Genomic DNA, 20,955 nt, shown 5'->3' with positions numbered 1-20,955 from the left:
ATTTGTAAGAAGTAAAGACGGAAAGGGGTTCATGATTCTTTTAAAAAGAAATTAACAGAAGTCAAATCCACAATTGAATGACTGTATTCACTGGGCTGACTGAATTAAAAATGGACGTGATTCTGTCAGGCAAAATTAGTGTATGTGATATATCACTGATGGTAGACTATAGTGTTTGCTAGATGTCAAGTGTTGAAATACAGAAATTCTGGAGTTTCAAAATTGACCCAGGTGTCTCCGAAGATTCGAGCCCAAGATTCTTCATTCAGGTGTCAAAGTTATGGAGCTAATACTGATTCAACTTGAAGACTATTAACTGTTTACTGTGAAAGTACAGGGACACAGTACCTTTTGGGCATGCCAACCTTGACCCTCACTTGATCCCTGAAACTCCTTCCCTGTGTCTCTCAGTTGCTTTCACCTCCAGCCTCATAATGTGCCTGGACTCCTATCCTTGAGTGTAAGGCAAGGCAAGGCAAGGCAAGTTTATTTGTATAGCACAATTCAACAACAAGGTGATTCAAAGTGCTTTACAGAGACATTAGAAACAAAAACAAATAAAAAGCATGATTTAAAATTGATTAAAACAAGCAAACAAACAAACTAATTAACAAACAAACAAAACAGTATATAAAATCAAAACAGATAAAATCAGAACAATAGATAAAATCAGTAGTTAAATGTAAGTTTTGAAATTTAAGCTTAAAAGTGTGGATTTGGTGCTTTATTCAAATGCAGCTGAGAATAGGTGAGTCTTCAACCTGGATTTAAATAAACTGAGTGTTTCAGCTGATCTGAGGCTTTCTGGGAGTTTGTTCCAGATATAAGGAGCATAAAAGCTGAATGCAGCTGTATTGTGCAAAGATGTCCAAGAGGTGTTTTTTGATGTGAAAATGCATACACATACAGTGCAAGCAATCCTGAAGGTCACTACATTATTTCATTTGCTCCAAAAATTGAAGTATTAAAGCAAAAATTTGCAAGACTATCAGTGCTAGAAGCAGTTAATGTACAGCATATGAATTAGATATGAAGCTTTTTTGTATTAAGCTAAGCTTAACTCATTGTTGGTATTTATCAGACAGCAAGAAAGTATTCTGTTCAGAGAAAGAGAGAAGGGTGGAGATTGGCAAAAAGCTAGAAATAGGCACGTCAATAGGGAAAATGGCAGGTGCAGATATTTCTGGCCATATGGCCAAAATATTTAAGAGACAAATACAGCAAGGGAGGGATAAAGTGACATTTAAGAGATAAGAGGAACAGAGCCAGTCAAATGAAAATTAAAGTCCCTTTCATGCCAGTTGTATGTGCAAAAAATACCACAGACCAGTTTGCAAAGTGCCTGTCTCAGTCTGAAATACCATTGTGCTGCTTTTGAGTTGGAGCTTAGTGTGAGTAAGCATCTCGTTATCTCACTTGTGCAGCCAGCTCCGTTGGATTAAAACAACTGTGCACTGGCCTGGGTGCCCAGAATACACTAATGTAAAATGCAACACATCTCCAGCTGCGAATGTCTGTGTGCCTATTAACTTGTGTGCGACGGTCTCTGCAGTGCATATGTGCCTATTGGCTTTACAGGTTTTTGACTTGGAAGCTAATTAGACACCGGCTAGCCTTCTACATACCCACAGAGCAAGAGCGGAAGAAAACACGTTTCAAGAAAAGAAGAGGAGGAGAGGAGACGTCTAAGAAGGCGAAACAAAAAAAAGAAGAAAAAAACACTTCTCCAGGCAGAACTGTGACGCACAAAAGGACACACCATCTCCTCTCCAATGACCTTTTATTGCTGGGGAAGGATACAGAGTTGGCAGGCCCCTGAGCCTGTGTGGAAATACAGTGTGTAACAGCAGCAGGACCATCCTCCTCTTTGCCAAGTGAAGGCAATCAATCAATAGCCTCTTTCCAAGGAAGGGATAAGTAGAAGTTGTCAATATTGAGTCCAATAGAATATATACTGCAATAAAATATATACTATATACTGCATGTGACAGAAATCAAATCAAACAGTAATGTTATTTTGCAACAAATCCCACGACACAAATAATTTGCTTTGAGAATGTACTGAGATCACAATGGAGGAAATGAGGGAAGCAAAACTGGTGGAAAACCAGTGTTTGCAGATCCTGATCCTTCTGTGGTCAGAAAGTAACTCGGAGTATAAAACAAGAACCCTCCTTAGCCTTCGTGTGTTCACAAATGCATGCAAAAGAAATGCATTTCAGTATACGTTAAAGTATTTTCTTTACAGGCGTACAGCATGTATCGCAGATTTGTCTCAGCTAACATTAATTTGGGTCTGATTAATGATGAAATTCTCACATAACAGCTGTAACACTGACACCAGATTTCCACCCTTCCGTGGAAATATCCCCCTCATCTCCAAGTTCAGTTTAAGTCATTCCACTATTCCATGACTAAAGGATTATTTTCCAATTTGATGTGTGTGTGTGCATGACTGTGTGTAAGTGAGCATGTTTGTAAGTAGATGTGTCAGAGGGCTATTACGGTCGGTTAGAGCCAGTCTTACTTCATGTCACATCTCCCATCTGCAGGCATTTTTACATTGGCCCGTTTGCCTCCAGCTCAGTGGGTGCACACAATGGTGCAAAAATATGAGCAGGAAGCAGGGCTGCAGGAGCTTCTGCGTCCAGTAGCTGTGTGCATTTCCTTGTCTATTTACTGAACTGGCTCGCAGTCACAGCTGTAATGTGACCATATCCAGTTGGGCGCATCTCTGTCCTGGAGCACATCCTGACCACTGCCTCAGCTTGGCTTTTGAATGATGGGATATGAAAATGAAAACAAACATCCATTCGCAAGCACCACAGCTGCCTTAAGTACTGCTATTATTTCAAAGCCACAGTTCAACATCTTGGGAAATGTGCTCTTACTACTTGCTAACTTGCCAATGGTCAGATCAAATGATTGTTGCCCCTCAGGTTTGTATGTTAATGTGATGCTGTAGCCAGTTGCTGCTGAACTTAGATTAACGTGGAACCAGAAGGAAACAGCGACCCTAACCCAACCTGCCAAATGAATGTTACGTTTTTGTTTAAAGGAGCACTGCAGTCCTATATAAAATAAAAAATGGCAGCTTTTAAATCCTTTTGTGGTTCTGTGAATAGAAAGAATCGCTTCTCTTACATTACCACTCTGCCCTTTGAACACCTGTTCTGGTGCTATGTAGCTGCAGTTGTAGTTGGTGTGTAACCATCATACACTAAAAAACTGCTGGTCTTCAAAGTTAACTAATCAACTCATCTAGCACTTTTTAAACCCACTTAAATTTTTACCTTTGTGTTATGCCAGCTTAGTTTCCTTCCAAGAGCTAAGCTAGTTGTCTTCCCCTATTTTTATGCTATGTTAATAACCTGCTGGCTTTTCATCAGATAGACAAGAGAAAGCTTTCTACTTTATTTTACCATCAGAAAGAAAGCAAATTATATCAATTTTGTTTGATTTGATTGATTGGTAATTTATTTCAACATGTGAACAATATACAAGTACATTTAGAAAAGAAATGAGAGAAAAAAAATATACTATACAAATTACATACAAAAAAACATTCTGATTAATTTACATGTTGAAAGGGAGTGGGAAGAAGTATACACTTATTTAATCCCACCCCTGTCCCATAAATTATCAGTGAATATTTAGTCAGCTTCCTTACTGATATAATTTGTAATAAAAATAGTGAACAGATTTCTGATATACTATATACTATAATATCACATCATGAATTTTTTGTTTGTTTGTTTTTAAATAGAGACATTCACTTAATTTAAATATTTTCCTTTTCTTTATAGATCGAGAAGATCATATTTTTATAACTCTTTTTGAACAGTTTTATGTTTGGACATTGCTTTAATTCCATATTCAGTTTGTTCCATAGTTTCACTCCTTGAACAGAAACACAAAAGCCTTTTCTTGTAGTACGTACCTTCATTGTTTTGAAGTTACAAAAACCCCTTAAATTATAACTTCCTTCTTTCAAAAAAAACATACTCTGAATATTACCTGGCAGTTCTTTATTTTTTGCTTTGAATAGAATTTGTGCTGTTTGGAATTTCACTATATCGTCAATTTTCAATATTTCAGACTGCAAAAATAGTGAGTTTGTATGTTCCCTATAACCTGCATTGTGGATGATTCGAATTGCTTTCTTTTGAAGAGTAAAAAGTGAATGTAATGTGGTTTTATAGTTATTGCCCCAGACCGCTGCACAATAGCTTAAGTATGGTGAAACCAGTGAACAGTAGAGAATATGAAGTGATGTTCTGTCGAATACCTGTTTTGCCTTGTTTAGTACTGCAATGCTTCGTGATACTTTGGAATGAATATATCTTACGTGAGCTCTCCAGTTAAGTTTTTCATCTATTATTACCCCCAGAAATTTATTTTCACTGACTCTTTCAATATCAACACCATTTATTTGAATCTTTGCATTAGTATTTAAACTACTATTTCCAAATAACATAAGTTTAGATTTATTCAAATTTAATGATAATTTGTTTTTATCAAGCCAGAACTTCACTTTACTTATTTCATTAGTCATATCCTCCAATAAATTCTGCAGATCATCACCAGAGCAAAAAATGTTTGTATCGTCAGCAAAGAGAACCATTTTTAATACTTTGGACACTTTACAGATGTCGTTAATGTACAAGTTGAAGAATTTTGGACCCAAAACTGACCCTTGGGGTACACCACAAGCAATGTCCATACATAAGGAGCAACCACCATTTATTTTCACAAACTGCTTTCTGTCACTTAAATAACTCCGGACCCAATCTAAAACTACCCCTCTGACACCATAACGTTCCAGTTTTCTTATTAATATATCATGATCTATAGTGTCAAATGCCTTTGTCAAGTCTATGAATAACCCAGCCACATATTGCTTTTTGTCTATGGAATTTGTGATGTATTCTATTGAATCTAATAGTGCCGATGATGTTGATCTGCTTGATCTGAATCCGTACTGACTCTCAGTGAGTAGTTTATGTTTATCTATAAATTTTTCCAGTCTGTTTTTAAACAGTTTTTCAAGAACTTTTGAGAATTGAGGTAGTAAAGAGACAGGCCTGTAGTTTGTGAAATGGTGTTTGTTTCCAGATTTGTATAGAGGTATAACTTTTGCTATTTTCATTCTGTCTGGAAATCGACCAGTTTGAAATGATAAATTACAGATGTATGTAAATGGTTTTATAATAGCCTCAATGACTCTTTTAACCACTATCATATCAATATCATTACAATCCAAAGATTTGTGATTTTTACATTTTTTGACAATTTCAAGAACTTCATTTTCATCAACGGCTGTGAGAAACATAGAATATGGATTTCTGTCAATCAGTGTATCGGGTTTTTCCTGTGCTTTCCCAGGATGAGTGATTGTTCTTGCTAAATTTGGTCCAGCAGTTACAAAGAATTCATTGAGACTATTTGCCACAACATCCATATTGTATTCTTCATGGTCATTACAAATGAAATACTTGGGATAGTTCTTTTGTCCAGTCCCACATTTTATAACACTGTTCAGGATTTCCCATAATCTTTTATTATTATTTCTATTTATATCTAATTGCTTCTTATAGTATTCCTTTTTACTAAATCTAAGTATATTAGTTAACCTATTTTTATATCTTTTGTATCTGATTTCAGCATCTTTAGTTCTCGTTCTTAAGAACTCTCTGTATAGAGCATTTTTCTTTATACATGCATTTTGCAGACCTTTTGTTATCCATGGACAGTCCATATATTTCTGTTTCCTACTATATTGCTTTATTGGACAGTTGGTATTGTACAGTAATGTAAATATTCTAAGGAATTTATTATAAGCACTATTAACGTCCTGTTCCTGATATACTTCACCCCAGTTTTCCTTCAATAAATCTTTTTTAAATGCATTCATTCTTTCTTCTGTTCTTACTCGTCTGTACTCTTTTTTACTGTCCATTTTATTGATCTTGTAATTCCTATCATAGATTGTAAAAATTGGAAGATGGTCACTTATGTCGTTAATCAGGAGTCCACTTACAGTCTTATTTTCAATGTCATTTGCAAAAATGTTGAGAGTTGCACAATGTGATGTAATCCTGGTAGGTCTAGTAATTTTAGGGAATAGATTCATACAGTGCATTGTGTTTATAAATTCCTCAGTGGTTTTATGTTTATTTGGGTTTAGCAAATCAATATTGAAGTCTCCACAAATGAAAACTTTTTTGCGAGCTATTTCAATAAATGTTTCTTCTATCCAGTCTTTAAATGTCTCAATACTACTACCTGGAGCTCTGTATATACAGCTAATGATTACATTTTTACTTTTTTCTTTACAAATTTCAACTGTAATACATTCTAGTACATTATCAATCACCATCGTCATCTTTTCCACCACATTAAATTTCAAGGATTTGTCCACATACAAGGCCACTCCTCCTCCTCCTTTGTTTCGCCTAGTTATAAATGTGAATTCATAACCCTCCAGTTCAAAGTCTGTTCCTTTTTCCATATTGATCCAAGTTTCTGATAAGGCAATGACACTAAATGGATGTGAAAACTGGTTAAGATATTCTTTGATATGACTAAAATTAGCATAGAGACTTCTACAGTTAAAGTGGATAATTGATAATTTATTCTCAGTTTTAATCCTCTGATTGTAGTCTTTATTTGTATAGTAGCAGCAATTGTTATTGTTAGATGAGAAAAAGTTGTTGTCTGGATCTATTTCATATTCCAAGTCGTGTGTATTGTGATCCATATAGTTAAATGTTTTCAGTTCCAATTGATCATATTCTGCAACTGTCTGACTGATGCAGCTGATTCTTCCAGATGTATCTGAGTTCTTCCTTCCAGTGTGTGTCATAAGTGAGTGTGTGGTTGTCTGTTACCTTGTTTGCCGTCCAGATCGTGTTGCTCACTGATATTTTTCGAGATCCGCCATATTTTTAATGGTCAGAACTTTGGCTTCCTTTTGTGATGCGAAACAATACTATTGTACTCGCTGTCAGAATCAGTGTTAATAAGAGTCTTTCTACCCCAAGGGGAAATTAGAGGCAGAACCAAGGCTTCTGTCTCTGTGTGTTTAAGCATACGTGTGCCTAAGTATGGGTTGACCATGAAGCACGGGGGTGTAACAAGTGCAAAATGTTCCATTTTACTTCATCCACTTAAATATTGAAATTCAGCTCATTCACGTGCTATGCAACAGGAAGCTGTTATTACTCAAAACCAAGCTTTGCAAACCTTCACCTTGTGTAAACGAACAGAGAGGGAGACGTGGGTTTTCCTTGTCATTTCATGTGTGTCACTGTGCTGACATGAATTGGGGCAATCAGCTATCCTATTTCCAGTCTGCACCCTCACCCTTGCCTGTGGCATCGCATGGCCTAATCAGTAAGCTGCAGCAGAAACTAACACAGGCTCACAGTCAAAATGATCGAGTTTATGTATGTATGTGTATACATGAGAGTTTAGTATGGAGACCTGAATAGACCTGCACATTAAGCAATGCATTACTGACAGAACCCATGCAAATATTCCACCCAAAGCCATAGAAGCAATCAGGAGCACAGGACTGAAGGCATCTCAGCATACTGCTGAAGTAACAGTATATATAATTATGCATGTACCAATCAAAACATCGGTACATGCATAATTATATATACTGTTATGAGTCAGCATTAATTCCAATCATCTCTCTCTCTCTCTCAAGAGAAAACAAGCAACAAAAAATTTGAATTATTTTCTGACTGTCTTATGTTTGTGGTTTATATTTGCTTTCTTCTTTTAATAGCTCTTAAGGATGCAACAAGAAAACCTTTGTACATCAAACGCTGCCATGTGTTTGCCGCGTGAAAGGCCTGTGGTGACCAAAAATAAAATACCTGTGACACCACCTCTGACACATCCATAAATACTGTGTTTATAATATGCTATTATTGTGCATTCATTTCATCACATAAAATATAAAACCCTACCTTTTTTTTTCTTTTTGGACAATTCACAAGAATATGTGACTGGAAGTGCCAGTAAATGTGTGAAGAAAGGTTTCTCACTATTAGATGTAGATCACATTACAGAAAGGCATCAGTTTGTGCAGTTGCAGTTCAAAAAACCTTCACATGTTTCGGCACACAAATCCTGCCACATTCAGTCGACCTTGACATTATCAGAATAGCAAATTAAACCCAAAGCCATGGAAACAAAGTATTGTATAGCTAAATATATTTTGGCTCTCGTTAATTTGATTTAATGTGTGTGTGTCTCAAAATGTCTTCAGTAAAGTATTTCTTTTCTGCTTTGCTTTCAATTCTGCGATATGTTATACTTGGATACATCTAAACATTTGACTTCAAACACAGGAAAAAAGTATCTGATCTAATCCTTCGCATGTCTGTCATAGCTTTTTTTTTTTCTTTAATCAAATGAATAATTCTGAGACAGGAACAGTACACATACAAAAGGCAGACTGATGTCTCGGTTGAAGCAAGTTGATACTAAAGTCAGGGTCAATGGAGAGCAATTCCAGATAAGTATTAAAAGCATGGAAGGTTTGTGACATGGAAACCTGAAGCACAGCAAGTGTTCATGTTTGCTATTTTGGGCATAAATAATGTTTGTCTTTGCACAGTAACTCAGTCACCAAAAAAATACAAAGAATTGTTTTTTTTAAGCATTTTGAAATGATCACAAATAGGATGTTTTCGTATGTTACAGGAAATCCTATTTCATTCTTTAATGAACGTATACACACCTTGTAAGGCTTTTTGGTGCATTAACAGTGCATGCAGAAGTAGATAGGACACTGCACTCCAACCCAACAGAGTAGAAATCACTTATCACATTGTCCTGTTTGCTCGCCATCCAGCAGGGCCCACTGCCAAAACAGATCTCAGCAGCTGGCATTTGTGGGCTCTCTCCACTTCACAACAACTGTAGAACCTTAACACAAATACGGCCACAGCAGTTTGTTTCTGGGCTAATGATTAAGGGAAAGATGGATTACAGTACAAAATCATGCCCCAGCAGTGCACGGACTGACACTCTCACTGTGCAGAGTCACACATAAAGCTACATCGTACACTCTGTCACATACACGGGGATAAATGCACTCCTTAAAAGGAGTTCCTCCTCTCCTTCCTGTCATACCTGTGGGTGGAGCGACAACAAGACATTTATAATGTTACACAGAGGAGCTCGAGCTGTGTCACAATTGTATTGCTTTGGTTAGTGCCATCATGGAGGTCCTTGAGAAAACTGTCAGTGTAAACAAAACAATTCTATATAAGATGGCTGTATGGTTTAACCAAATAGTGTTTGTGCATTTTATAATACTAGGAAAATGTTTTGTATATTTGAACTGGGTCTATAGTTACTACAGAAGATTTGGCAAACATTTCTAGTTTCCTTCTATTGGATTTTTTAGCGAATGCTGTAAACCAGACATGTAAAAAATGATGGTAACACAAGATTAATTCTTTTTTCTTTGAGTGAGAGGCATATTTGTATCCATCCACTAAATATAAAGCCAGTACATGGTTAGCCTAGCTTGGTATTAAGACAATGGAACGCAAACAGCAACATTTTTTCTTTGATGGTTGATTTTACCTCATAGATTTAGAACTAATCTAGCTGTAGGTGCGAATGTGAGCCATTGTCTGTCTCTCTGTGCCAGTCCAACCTCTCACCCTATGACAGCTGGATGCATGGATACATGGATATTTTGACTATGGCTTAGATATAATTGTCCGACTTAGATGTCTAAACTTATCCACACACATTTGTTTAGCTCTTAAATGTCTTAAGTGGGATTATTTTTGCTATAATTTCCTTATAAGTTTAAACCTCTGAATGTATTCAGCATTGCTGCTCAAAGATGGATGTAGCTTCTGTTCCTAAAAGGTGAAGCTAATGTGAAAGTGCCTTAAACCTGATTCTTTCTCGTGGCCAGCAGGGGGCGACTACACGGTTTCCAAACAGGAGTTCAGCAGTTTAATAATTTATGGCAAAAACCGCCCTTCAACTCCCGCTGTCTTTGACTTCATTAAGAGTTTGTTTTTGTTTTTTAAAAATAATAGCTATATGGTCTCAGATGCTAGTTTCAATTCTTACTGAATATAGCATGATGTTTAGTTTGTAAACCATGATCCCCTTTAGAGATGGCTTATGGTTGATAAATCATTACTGTATGAGTGTGCAGTGTCCCTCCATTTCTCACTCAGATCCACCACTTTCTTGTCACATCTGGTTTCAACATCAGCAAATGTCTGTCTTTTAATAAAAAAAAAAAGTCTGTGTTGTTCATTTTTCACAGTGGTCAAGATCTTCTGTGCCCAAAACATATTTTTTCCTATAAACGTTATCAATGAGTTTTATTTTTATGATATCAGTGCAGTGAAACAGCTATGGGCCAATAGCTGTAGACAGTAGGTGAAGGTCTTTTTTGGAGGAAAATACTTTTGTGCTCCTTCACTGAGCTACAAATCCAGTTAGAGCTCTGTTTCTGTCAAGCAAGCCGTCAACATCTTTAGTTCTGGTATCCAGCTTTCCTCAGTACATCCATAAGATAACCATAATAAAGCATCTTAGAGGAATATTCAGTGAAAAATGTACCAATAAAAAAGACAAACTGATCTGGAGAAAAAAAACTACAACTACAGTCACAAAAACACACTTTTCCTACTCAGTGTTAACAATATCATCAGCAAAGCACAAACTGTAAGCCACGTTTTCCGTCTTTATTTCAACTGGTGTTACTATAGTGCAGGTCGCAGTTCACAGGTAACCTGGGGGTAGGTTACTTTTAGCTTAAGATTCTATCTTTGCCTTGTCTTGACTTTTTTTTTTTACTTTTAAACTTTAAAATTTCGAAAAGCTGATTTTAAACTGATGTGAAGATCAGTCAGAAATATCTCTGTGAAAACATATTCAGAGTTTTTCTGAGATATGTTGTTTTTGAGTTTTTTTAATGCTAACTTTGCACATAAAGTAACAAAATATGTGGTCATATATTTGCATACATAGTCTATGTATTACCCAAGGACTGGAGACCTCCACTATGGCGACTACAGTGTGTGTAACAACACCTGGAAGCCCACTAAAAATGATAGAAACACATTCCTTGTTCCATTCATTAACAGATCTGAGCCTGATAAACGGACCCAGTTTCATGAGACTTCTCAGACAGTCGTGGAAGTTGAAAGGAGGCACTGTGGGGAATCCATGGCGAGAGGGGTGGGATTTTTGTTTTAAACAGTATGTGAAGTTTTTAAATTCCCATTGTCATGGCCACTCCTGGTGCTCGCAGCACGGCCTGTCTCAATGCTTTCTTCCTCGTCGTCCATCTCGAGCTGCTCGTCTTTCTTCTTGATGTAGCGCTCATAGAGCACCATGATGACACCCATCACCCAGGCCGACACGGTGCCAGCAGCGAAGATGACAAAGCCGATGACAACAAAGAAAAGGTAGTCCCAGGAGCCGAGTGTTTGATGACATAACGTCCGTAGCTGGATGCCCACCTCCCCCAGTCGACGGCCCTGAGTATCAGCAGGTGAACCGCACACCGTCTGGCCCTCATCTGTCACACAAAAGTACACCAAGGAGGAACGGTGAGGATTAATCATGGGACAAAGTAACATATCAGCATTTTTCTATTGTTAGAACTCAATCCTTTTTTTTCTTCTTTCTTTCATAATATCAAAGAAACGCACCACAGACAGTTCACAGCTGTCCTAGAGTGGCACCGCTCGAGCGATGTTGTTACTGTTAAGTGACATTTTTAAGACACAAGGCAAGTGAAAGTTCATCAGATCTTTTTCTATAAAAATATTGTTTTCTTTATGATTATTAATTTAACTTTTTATTAATACATCATAAGGTGGTTAACTCTCTAAAGCCTGAACCATTAATTTTTTTTGTTTGTTTGTTTTAAACTGGAGAATTCATTACACCTTCTAACAAATTTTAAAAAGTATAATAGTATAATATAAGTTTCAATTTGTATCGCTTTTGATACATCTGGCATTTTTTGTGCAATTTATTGCTCACAGTTCATCTTAAACAAACCACACTGATGACATAGATGTCTGGAAAACACATGTATTAAATATGAGACACTTGGTGTCAGAGGGCTAAAGCTGCTTTAAAATCAAGATTTCTCTATAGGACTAATTACAGCAGAGCTGTTCAAGCTCCTCAGCCTCAGCATCACACGGTCTCCTTCTGTTTTACTTCCAGGCGACTCGCTGACTGTAAACAAACACCTCACAACTTTTATCGTAATAGCTTGAACCATAAACAAATAAACAAACAAAAAAAAAAACCAGGTAAAAATGATCAATAAATCAGTGGTTCAACTTTCTAACAGATCGTACAAGTTCAGAAAAAAAAACTTCACCAAATAATAAAAGCAAAAACTTACAAAATAGTAGAAAATGTGACAGGACACATATAACTCCTGTTATCCCCTCCACTGTACTATATCATTCATCCCTCCGATCTCTTCCAATTATCTTTATCAGAGTCGCAGGGAGGCTGGACCTTATCCCAGCTGCCACAGGGTGAGAGGCGGGTTCCCCCCAGGACAGGTCGCCAGTCTGTCACAGAGCTCTTTCTCTCTCACACGTTCTTCATCCAGTACTTTTACTTATGTACAGCAGATGTGTGTAAAACCTTTGCATCTAATTAGCATATGATCTATGAGATCCTTTGCTGTGAGAGTTGTAACATAATGCAAAGTACGATATCATACATATGGCATTAAAGAGAGCAGCCTTTTGAATAATTCAAGCATGTTTGTACTTGTTTTCCTCAACATTTGTAAATGGCAGCATCCTGAGACGAGGATATCCAAAACTCATTCACATTCATACTTCTAAATAAATAAATAACCAAAAGGCATCAAATTGCATCATAATAATGTTGCTGTTTCTTTCAGAAAACTACAAAAGCTTTAAGAGCTTCCTGCGCTTCACAGTCTGCTGTTGATGCAGCATTATGTTAACAAAAAAGAAAAAATCATGGATGAAATATTCAAATTCCTTTTCCCTGCACAGGATTAGTGAGTGACTTGAGCCTTTGTGTCTGCTTGAAACCACAGATAATAAGGGTTCTCATCATCAGGGACTGGATATGACTTCACTACAGTACTGAGACCTTGCTGAAATCCACATATTCTAACAAAATATTGAGTTCATTCGCTTTCGGAAAACTGCATGAACTATAATTTTAAAGCCCTCTGAATGAAAATTAAACACACCACATTATAGGTGTTGAGCCCTGCAGCAGCTCACCAGAGAGGCCTTTTTTTTAAGATAACAATCCTGAAAGCTGGTTGAGTCTTTTGTTATTGTGAGCAAAAAAGTGCAACACAGCAGAGTGTGGCATCTCCACGCGGCCACTGTTTTTAATTGGCTTCTGTTTTTTCAGAGCTTTTGTGCTAGGAGAAATTCCCACTGGGAGAGATGAAAAGACTTGGAAGTTTCTGCACAGGGAACAGTTTCCTGTAGCCCCATTTTCATACCAGCATGCTTAAAATACCCTGACTCTTTTTGCTGTGAGATGCATGCCATGGAATTGTAACATTCACACAACCCTAACAAACAGAGGAAAACCGAGACATGACCATCAGAGAATAACTGTAAACTTACTGCACAACACTTACATAAACATCTCATTAATATTGAACAGAGTGATCTCGTCGCACAAACCGCTGATAAATAACAAAACATTCATAAATCTTTTTTTTTACTATGAAAAATGACAATGAAAACGTTTACTCATGTATTACCCTATAATTTTGTAGCTTTATGTCGTATGTAGTTGGTCACCCAGCTGCCAATAGTTTGCTGTATTGGACAAATTGATAAGAATTCAAATAGACTGAGAATGATGAATGTGATCTTGCCCAGTTTGGGTGAAGATCCATTAGGTGGTCATTGTGTGCAAATTCAGATCATTGTAGCAGAGATCATTGGTCTTTCAGCAAGGTAAGCTTTGACTTTATGAACATTTTACTGTATTCTGTGTTATTTCAGCTGACAATTTTAGATGACAATAAACAATAATAATAATAATAATGACCGTCAAAACATTTTATATACAGTACTGTGAAAAAGTCCCTCATTTATTTCTGTTTTAATAGAAAAGTAGGAAATAAGTACAGCTTACATTTATGGTATGTTTACACTTATACAGGAATATTAGACATAAGTAAAGTTTGTCTGAGCCAATCCATGACCATCACATTTAACTTTACAATATTTTGGTATACAGACGAGTTCATGGTCGACGCAGTGACTGAAGGTTGCCCTGGTCATCACCCCTCCACCACCGGGCTTTACAGCTTTTGTGCTGATGTGCTGTTTTGGTCCAAATGTGGCACTGTGAATTATCGCCAGATATCGCCATTGTTGCAGAAGTCTTGTAGTTTGTTCGGATGCAGCTTTTTAACCTAAGCTGTCCTGACATGTTCTTTGTAGAGATAATAAACTTTCTCCTGGCAACCTTTCCAAACTGTTTGTCAAATTGTACTGTCATGAACTTTAACATTGAACATGCTAGTTGAGGCCTTCAGAGTCCGAGATCTAGCTCCTGTTTTTTTTACAGGTTCTGTAAACATTGCACAGTTTGAACTTCAGGTAAATATGCTGCGACTTCCACTCCTGGGAACAACTGTCTTGAATGTTTTCCACTTGTGAGTAATTTTTCCCGCTGTAGAATGACGGACTTCGAATGGTTTAGACATGGCTGCACAAACCTTCCCAGACTGCTGGCTGCAGCAGCAATCGCTTCTTTAAGAACTGATGATCAGTGCATTGCAATTAAGTGCATTTCATTATCGGCACCTAGCTGCATTCTGCATTTTAGCTTAATTTTTGTTAAACAAATAATGACATTGTGTAATATGTCACATCCTAATCTGAGGTTATGTTTCCCAAATTTTAATACCTGCTAAGGACCAAATCATTTTTATTATGTCTTGACATGAAAAAAAACCCTAGAATTTAAATCATCTACACTTCCTTTTCCAAGTATTGGCTTTTTATGAAACTACTTTAAGAGACACATACGATTTTGAAATATTGGGCTGATGCCAATCCTGATGTTTGAAGTAACAGTTTGGCTAATAACCAGTTTGGTTTTCTTTAATTCCCAATTTCTGCCAAAAACAAAGAAGAAAGAAAGTTGTTATTATAACAGATAACTGTACTGTTTTCTTTCAGTTCTTTATGTGTTTGTGATTAATGAAGATCGGCCACGTCCATATTCACTGATGACCTCACATGAATCAACAAGGCCATTAAATGCAGGTGTTTAGCCGTTATTGTTGCACCCTTAATTGCTCCAAGTCAACTCCAAGTCAACTCCAAGTCAACAGCATTTTTACTTGCTTATTGTTATAGTTCAGCTGAATTTGTTTACTTCTTTCTGCATTTAACCTGCACATTCAGTCTTTTAGACTAATTCACCTATTTGTTAATCGCTTTTCTTTCATTTTTATATCAACTGTTTAGTTAATATTTTACCTAATTGTTTTCAAATGTTCACACTCAATTACTTTTAGCTGTTTAAACCTATTCCGCTTGCTCACTGGCAACACATATAAAAACAGGCTCAGGTTGGTGGGAGGTGTGATTTGACAGAGGGTGACAGGGATCATACCGTCGCTTTCAATCAAACTACTCGACAATTCCATCTCAATGAAATGTATGCTTCCCCTAATATATTATTCACTGTGCGCTGAAATCTCTGCTTTTATGCTCAGAGAAGCTCTTATGTGTCTCAAAGATTAAAAAATGAGCATGCAGCTGAAGAACACGAGGAGGCTCTGCTCCTCTAAGCTTAATAGCAGGGAAAATTCAAAGTCTGCTCTGATCCTCTCAGAAGCTTCTGCTGCTGCTCACTGTTCACACAATATGCTGCTCAAATTCCGACAGCCCTCCATGCAGACACAAATACGTACAGTGTGCATTCCCACTTAATGCACTGTACATGCATGTGTCTGCATGAGATTTAAGTTTCCAATCTGAATCTGCAAATGGTTGTGGATGCACATGTCCGCGTGTGTGTGTTTGCATATGCAGGTGTGTGTGTGAGGGGAGGCCTGGCAGCTAGGAAGGAAACCCTTATGGCTTCACCCCCTATACCCCTACAGGGACTGACATCAAAGGACAGGGCTTTCCCTCTCTCCTTCCCCCATCCACACTGCTCTATTTCTAGACGCTTTCCTTATATAACAGCTGAGAGAGTGCTAATCTAGCCAGGAAGGCGAGACAGAGGAGAATCTGTTGGTTCCTTCCTGAGGCTTTATTTCTTTCGCTCCCTCTCTCCCTGTCTCTCGCTTGGTCTCGATGCATTTCCTAAACCGAGGAGACAAGGCGAGCCATGTTGCATGAGCCAGGTGAGACCCAGGCAAGCGATAACAAGGCTTGGGAGCCGGAGCTTGCAGCTGAAAAACAACCGTCTCTAAAATGTTTTTCTACGCCCCCCCCCAGAAACCCCCTCCCCACCCCCCAGCTACACAAGTATGCTTTGTCTGTGTTTAAACGTCTCAGTGCACAAATCAGTCAGTGTGTAAAATCTGCGCCTGTGAGGGTGTGTATGTGTGTGAGTTTCTATAGTGTTTACCAAAGGCTGCGTGTAGATGTAGAGAATGTTTGTATCCATGTGTCCGCCTTCTCCCTCGCTGGCAGCTGTCACTGGAAGAGACTCAACTCCAAATTAAGCTAGACAAAAGGCAACGAGAGGCAGGAAAATGGGACAGCTCTTGCAGGACTCCTTTTGGACTCAGTCTGAGCTTCACAGGGAGCATGATGAACTATAGTGTGTGTGTATGTGTGCGTGTGTGTGAGAGGGAAAAGAGCAGGGGATGCCTTTTTAGTGAGCGTGGCAGTTGTATTATAGCTGTGGTGTTAGAATTATGGCTGGCTTCTTGCTCAGTAAATCACACTATAAATAGCAGCTGCCCTTTTGCATAGTGACACATCCACACCATTATCCACGAGCATAATAACTCAAAGTAAGAACGATGATGGAATACCGGACACATTTATCAGCTTGACAGCAACAAAACAAAGGGGATCAATATTTGATGGTGGAGCCATGATCCATTTATCACGCCTGCAACGCAGGAGCCTGATAGCAGATTGATTAGTCATTCTCAGATTTAAAAAACAAAACAAAAAAGAAACGCCTTGTTTCCTTCATCACTGCAGAGAGCAGAACAGAATTTATGAGTAAAGTCGCCAGAAGACAAATCAAGTGGGTCCCTGCCTACGATCTTCTTTCACCCTCTTTGTCATTTGATAGTCTGATTGCTGCCACGCTCCACTGCTGTCACCTGCGTCTCATCCCACTGAAAGATGAGAGAGGAGTGAAGTTACATCAAACTAACAGCACATTGCAGAGTTGTGGTGTACATGGATACCACATGGCATGTGTGTGTGTGTGTGTGTGTGTGTGTGTGTGTGTGTGTGTGTGTGTGTGTGTGTGTGTGTGTGTGTGTGTGTGTGTGTGTGTATTGAGATGCAGACATGACAGGGAGTGACATGGTGTGAGGGAAATCCAGTAGTTAAGCCTCTGCATGTATTCAGAAAGACACAGAGTCATTCTTTCCTTGAGGGAGTCAAAAGGAAGAGCTTTGCTGCCATTTTGCCATCATGTTTGAACATCTTTTCTGTCTTATACGAAGAATTTTAATTATGTAAGGTGTGAAAAAACAAAAAATATCACAGTTAAAGGACTGTCACTTTGTAGGAGGACACCAATCTCGATTACCAACCAACAAGGCAAAAGTTTCAGGGCCCCTGAAGCTCTAATGTATATGTGCATATGACTAAGACCCAGATAAATTAAACGAAATCAAATGACCTTCAAACTATATTCCACAGAAGATGGGACAAAAGGGGTTCAATAGCTGATTTTGAATCAGTGCCTTGTGGTTAAACTGTGCAGACGTGGGGATTTCAATTCAGTGATTTCAAATAATAGCAAAAAAATTCTGCACATTAAACAGAAGTAATTCCAGCTTATAAACAATGACTTAGCCTCTAGATTCACCATAATTTTTTAGCTATTAAAGTAGCCCTTTGTCTGTTTACTTCTAAAGTGCTTCTTCATATAAGTTGTTGCTTATCGACATACAACACAGCTGGATTTATGAAAGGTGCTGCGCGGGCACTTTGTTGATCTTATTAGTGGATGCTGTTCTGTTACTGAAAGAACCTCCATCGGGAGGCCAGTTTATGTAACTGAGAATTATCTAACAATTAAATGGAGTAACAATGTTTGTGTATGACTGGCTCTCTGGGGCCTCTCACCAAAGCAAATGTAAGTGATGTTCTTTGTTGATAGAAAAAATAGAGTAGATAACTGACAAGACCTTGGAACTTGAAGCCCTCCAGATGGACCCACAAGGACAGGTCCTCGTTGTCGCATTCGCAGCTCCACGGGTTCCCGCTGAGCCCCACTGAGCGCAGGGCGGGCAGCGCGATCAGGGAGGTGATGTTGAAGACCGTCAGGTTGTTTCGGCTCACATCGAGTACCTGAAGGGCCGCGTTCTCCACAAAAGCGTCCGGGTGAATTTCGGAGAGCCCCGGATTGTCTGTCATCCTCAGCATCACCAAGCTCGCCAAGGGGCCGAACGTCCTGTCCTCGATCCGGGTCAGAGTGTTGAAGGAGAGGTCCAAGTAGGCCAGCTTGCGTAGATTCCCAAAAGTGGACTCTGAGATCTCCGTCAGAGAGTTGTTGCTGCAGTCCAGGTACACCAGGTCAGAGAGGTAGTTGAGCGCGAGAGGCGGTAGCTCCGCGATACGGTTGTTTGAGATGATGAGCTGCCGCGTGGCCAGCGGAAGGTTGACCGGGAAGGTGGTCAGATGCTGCCCAGCGCACTGGACCACAAGTTGGTCGTCACACACGCACCTGTCCGGGCAGCCAGTGGAGATTACCGGGGATGAGGGGACCGCTTTCGCGAGGAGGAGCAGAACTAGAAGCCGCAGGGGTTGCGCGCTTGGCTGCGGGGCAAGACGCATGACACCGCCGAGGGCTTCATCAACCCTGTTTGGACAGAGTCGGTCGCAGTGACATTCTTCATTGATACATCATCACCGTGCGAGCCGCTTGTCCCAAGAAACGATCTCCGCCGAGGTCAAGCCCAAACGTGCCCGTGGCAACCTCTCGCGCGTAATGTCTCAGTTCATCCTGTCTGTTGGTTCTGGATCCGACGCGCATCCGCTGTGCTGGACTTGACGGTCGGCTGCCTTGGTGCTGTTTCGAATTTCATGAATTTATTGAGTGTATTCTGCTGACAGCTGTTCGCACGTCGTAAAAAAGCCGACGTCCTTTGATGCTTCGCTGCTGCTTGCAGTCAGTTGTTCCGTTACATGTTTGCCATCCTCTCGCTTTCCGAAACTGAATCCAAATAAAGGGGGCGCACTGAAAGGGAGAGGGGGGGGGGGGGGGGGCTGCGGAGTGATCTCACGCTCGGGAGTGAGATGGAGCGTGGGGAGTGGAAGGGTCTGGGCAGTGGAGGTAATGTAAGGCTGACATTAAATATTAAAGCCCGCGCACAGTTGACACCTAGTGTAAGGTGACCTGTGATGCTTTAGCTGCCAGCACGGGCGCTGTGATTACATCTTCAAACACTACTGGAGGGTCTGTGGGTAAAAGCTGCGTGGATGTAAGAATGTGTATGTAAAGATCTGTTTGTGGGGATGATAGCGTGCACACTTTTCATCAGCCTGTCTCAGGAGTAGGATCAGGTGTACCTGGATGTGCATCTCGTGGGTTTTCTCTGTATGTGACTGACTGTCACAGAGGCAGCCAGCCCACCCACTTGAAACTTTCCCTGATGTATACAGCCAGCAGATGATGGGCTGAGATGAGATGGTACTAGGTGGTCTCAGGCTGCAGTTGTTTTTCCTCCTCTTTCCAGTCTCAGTGTGAGCCCTGTCTCTATTCTTGGTTCTCTGTGTAGGTGTTGAAGTGCTGAATCAGACTCGGCGTGATGGAGGAGGAGGAGGAGGAGGAGGAGGACAGATGTGCCGCTGACAGTCCGTGAAAGGCGCTACCCCGAGTCGACAGCCAGCAACCTGCTGAACGCTGACCGCTCGCGCACGTCAACAAAACCAGGCGGAAGCCTTTTACCCTGCGATGGTGTGTCAGAACAGTGGGCCTGTGTATAACCTAATGCTTTTTTCACGCTTTCGATCCATGTGGACTGAACTTAATCCACACAGCTGTTTTGCGTCAAGGATATTTAGTGACTTTATGGGGACATCTAGTGACGAAAACTTGGTAATGTTACACAGAAACAGCAACCATGTAATGGTCTTTGTGTAACTATTTTTATATAGTTTTAAGCTATTGCACAAGGATTTTTTTAAATAGATGTCTAAATTTATCTGCTCTCTTTTTATGATCATACAGGAAGCAAAACTGTATAAACCAAACATAAGCCATAACTCAGCAAGTTCAGTCCAGCATTGTGCAAAGCCAAAGCTGATTTTTTGACAAAATCCCCAAATTTCCAAATATAGATGTTGGGGAATGTGCATAAAATGACAAATGACAAATATGAGGGAATGCTGCAGGCATAAAAACATAAAATCTGGAGGCTTAAATATCTAGATGTGATATTTACAGAAAGGGTAGAAGAAGATACTTTTAAAACATTAAGAACATTGAGAATTTTTTTAAAAAAAAATTTAAAATCTAATCATCTCATATATACTTTGAGGAACCATTATTTTGAAAGCGCATAGCAGGACCAGTTCTTGTTTGATTGGCAAGCAGACTTCAAAATACAGGCTTTGCATTATTCCTGACAACGTCTAACCTCTGCTATTTGTTTTCTTGGAATCTCCAGCAGGTACAGTCATGCACAGGCACATCTGTCTTACTCTCTGTTTTCCCTAAAATATTCATCATTATATTTAACCGTCTAGAATGGCATGG

At 39.3% G+C, this 20,955-nt stretch overlaps 1 protein-coding gene across 1 annotated transcript; it reads right to left on the bottom strand.

Moving 5' to 3' along the window:
* Positions 1-11,249: 11,249 nt before the first annotated feature.
* On the bottom strand, positions 11,250-19,031 carry LOC146613803 (leucine-rich repeat-containing protein 52-like). Its single transcript, XM_085378729.1, has 2 exons — positions 18,383-19,031; positions 11,250-11,578 (listed from the first exon to the last, which is right to left on the bottom strand). Exons 1-2 carry the CDS (start codon positions 19,029-19,031, stop codon positions 11,250-11,252), a joined length of 978 nt encoding a protein of 325 aa, XP_085234855.1.
* Positions 19,032-20,955: the final 1,924 nt, after the last annotated feature.

Source organism: Diplotaxodon limnothrissa, linkage group LG18 (genome assembly GCF_057381915.1).
Source record: "Diplotaxodon limnothrissa isolate DT_005_m linkage group LG18, D_limnothrissa_male_GT1.1, whole genome shotgun sequence".
In the NCBI taxonomy this organism is placed as follows: Eukaryota; Metazoa; Chordata; class Actinopteri; order Cichliformes; family Cichlidae; genus Diplotaxodon; species Diplotaxodon limnothrissa.
This window is presented reverse-complemented; position numbering and strand designations above follow the sequence as displayed.

Bases quoted from the DNA above. Each gene is read 5' to 3' on its own strand.
- LOC146613803 (XM_085378729.1), bottom strand. From the start codon at position 19,031: ATGCGTCTTGCCCCGCAGCCAAGCGCGCAACCCCTGCGGCTTCTAGTT. The intron at 11,579-18,382 runs GTCTTGTCAGTT...TTTGTGTGACAG, and splicing joins GGAGGGCTTCAAGTTCCAAG to ATGAGGGCCAGACGGTGTGC.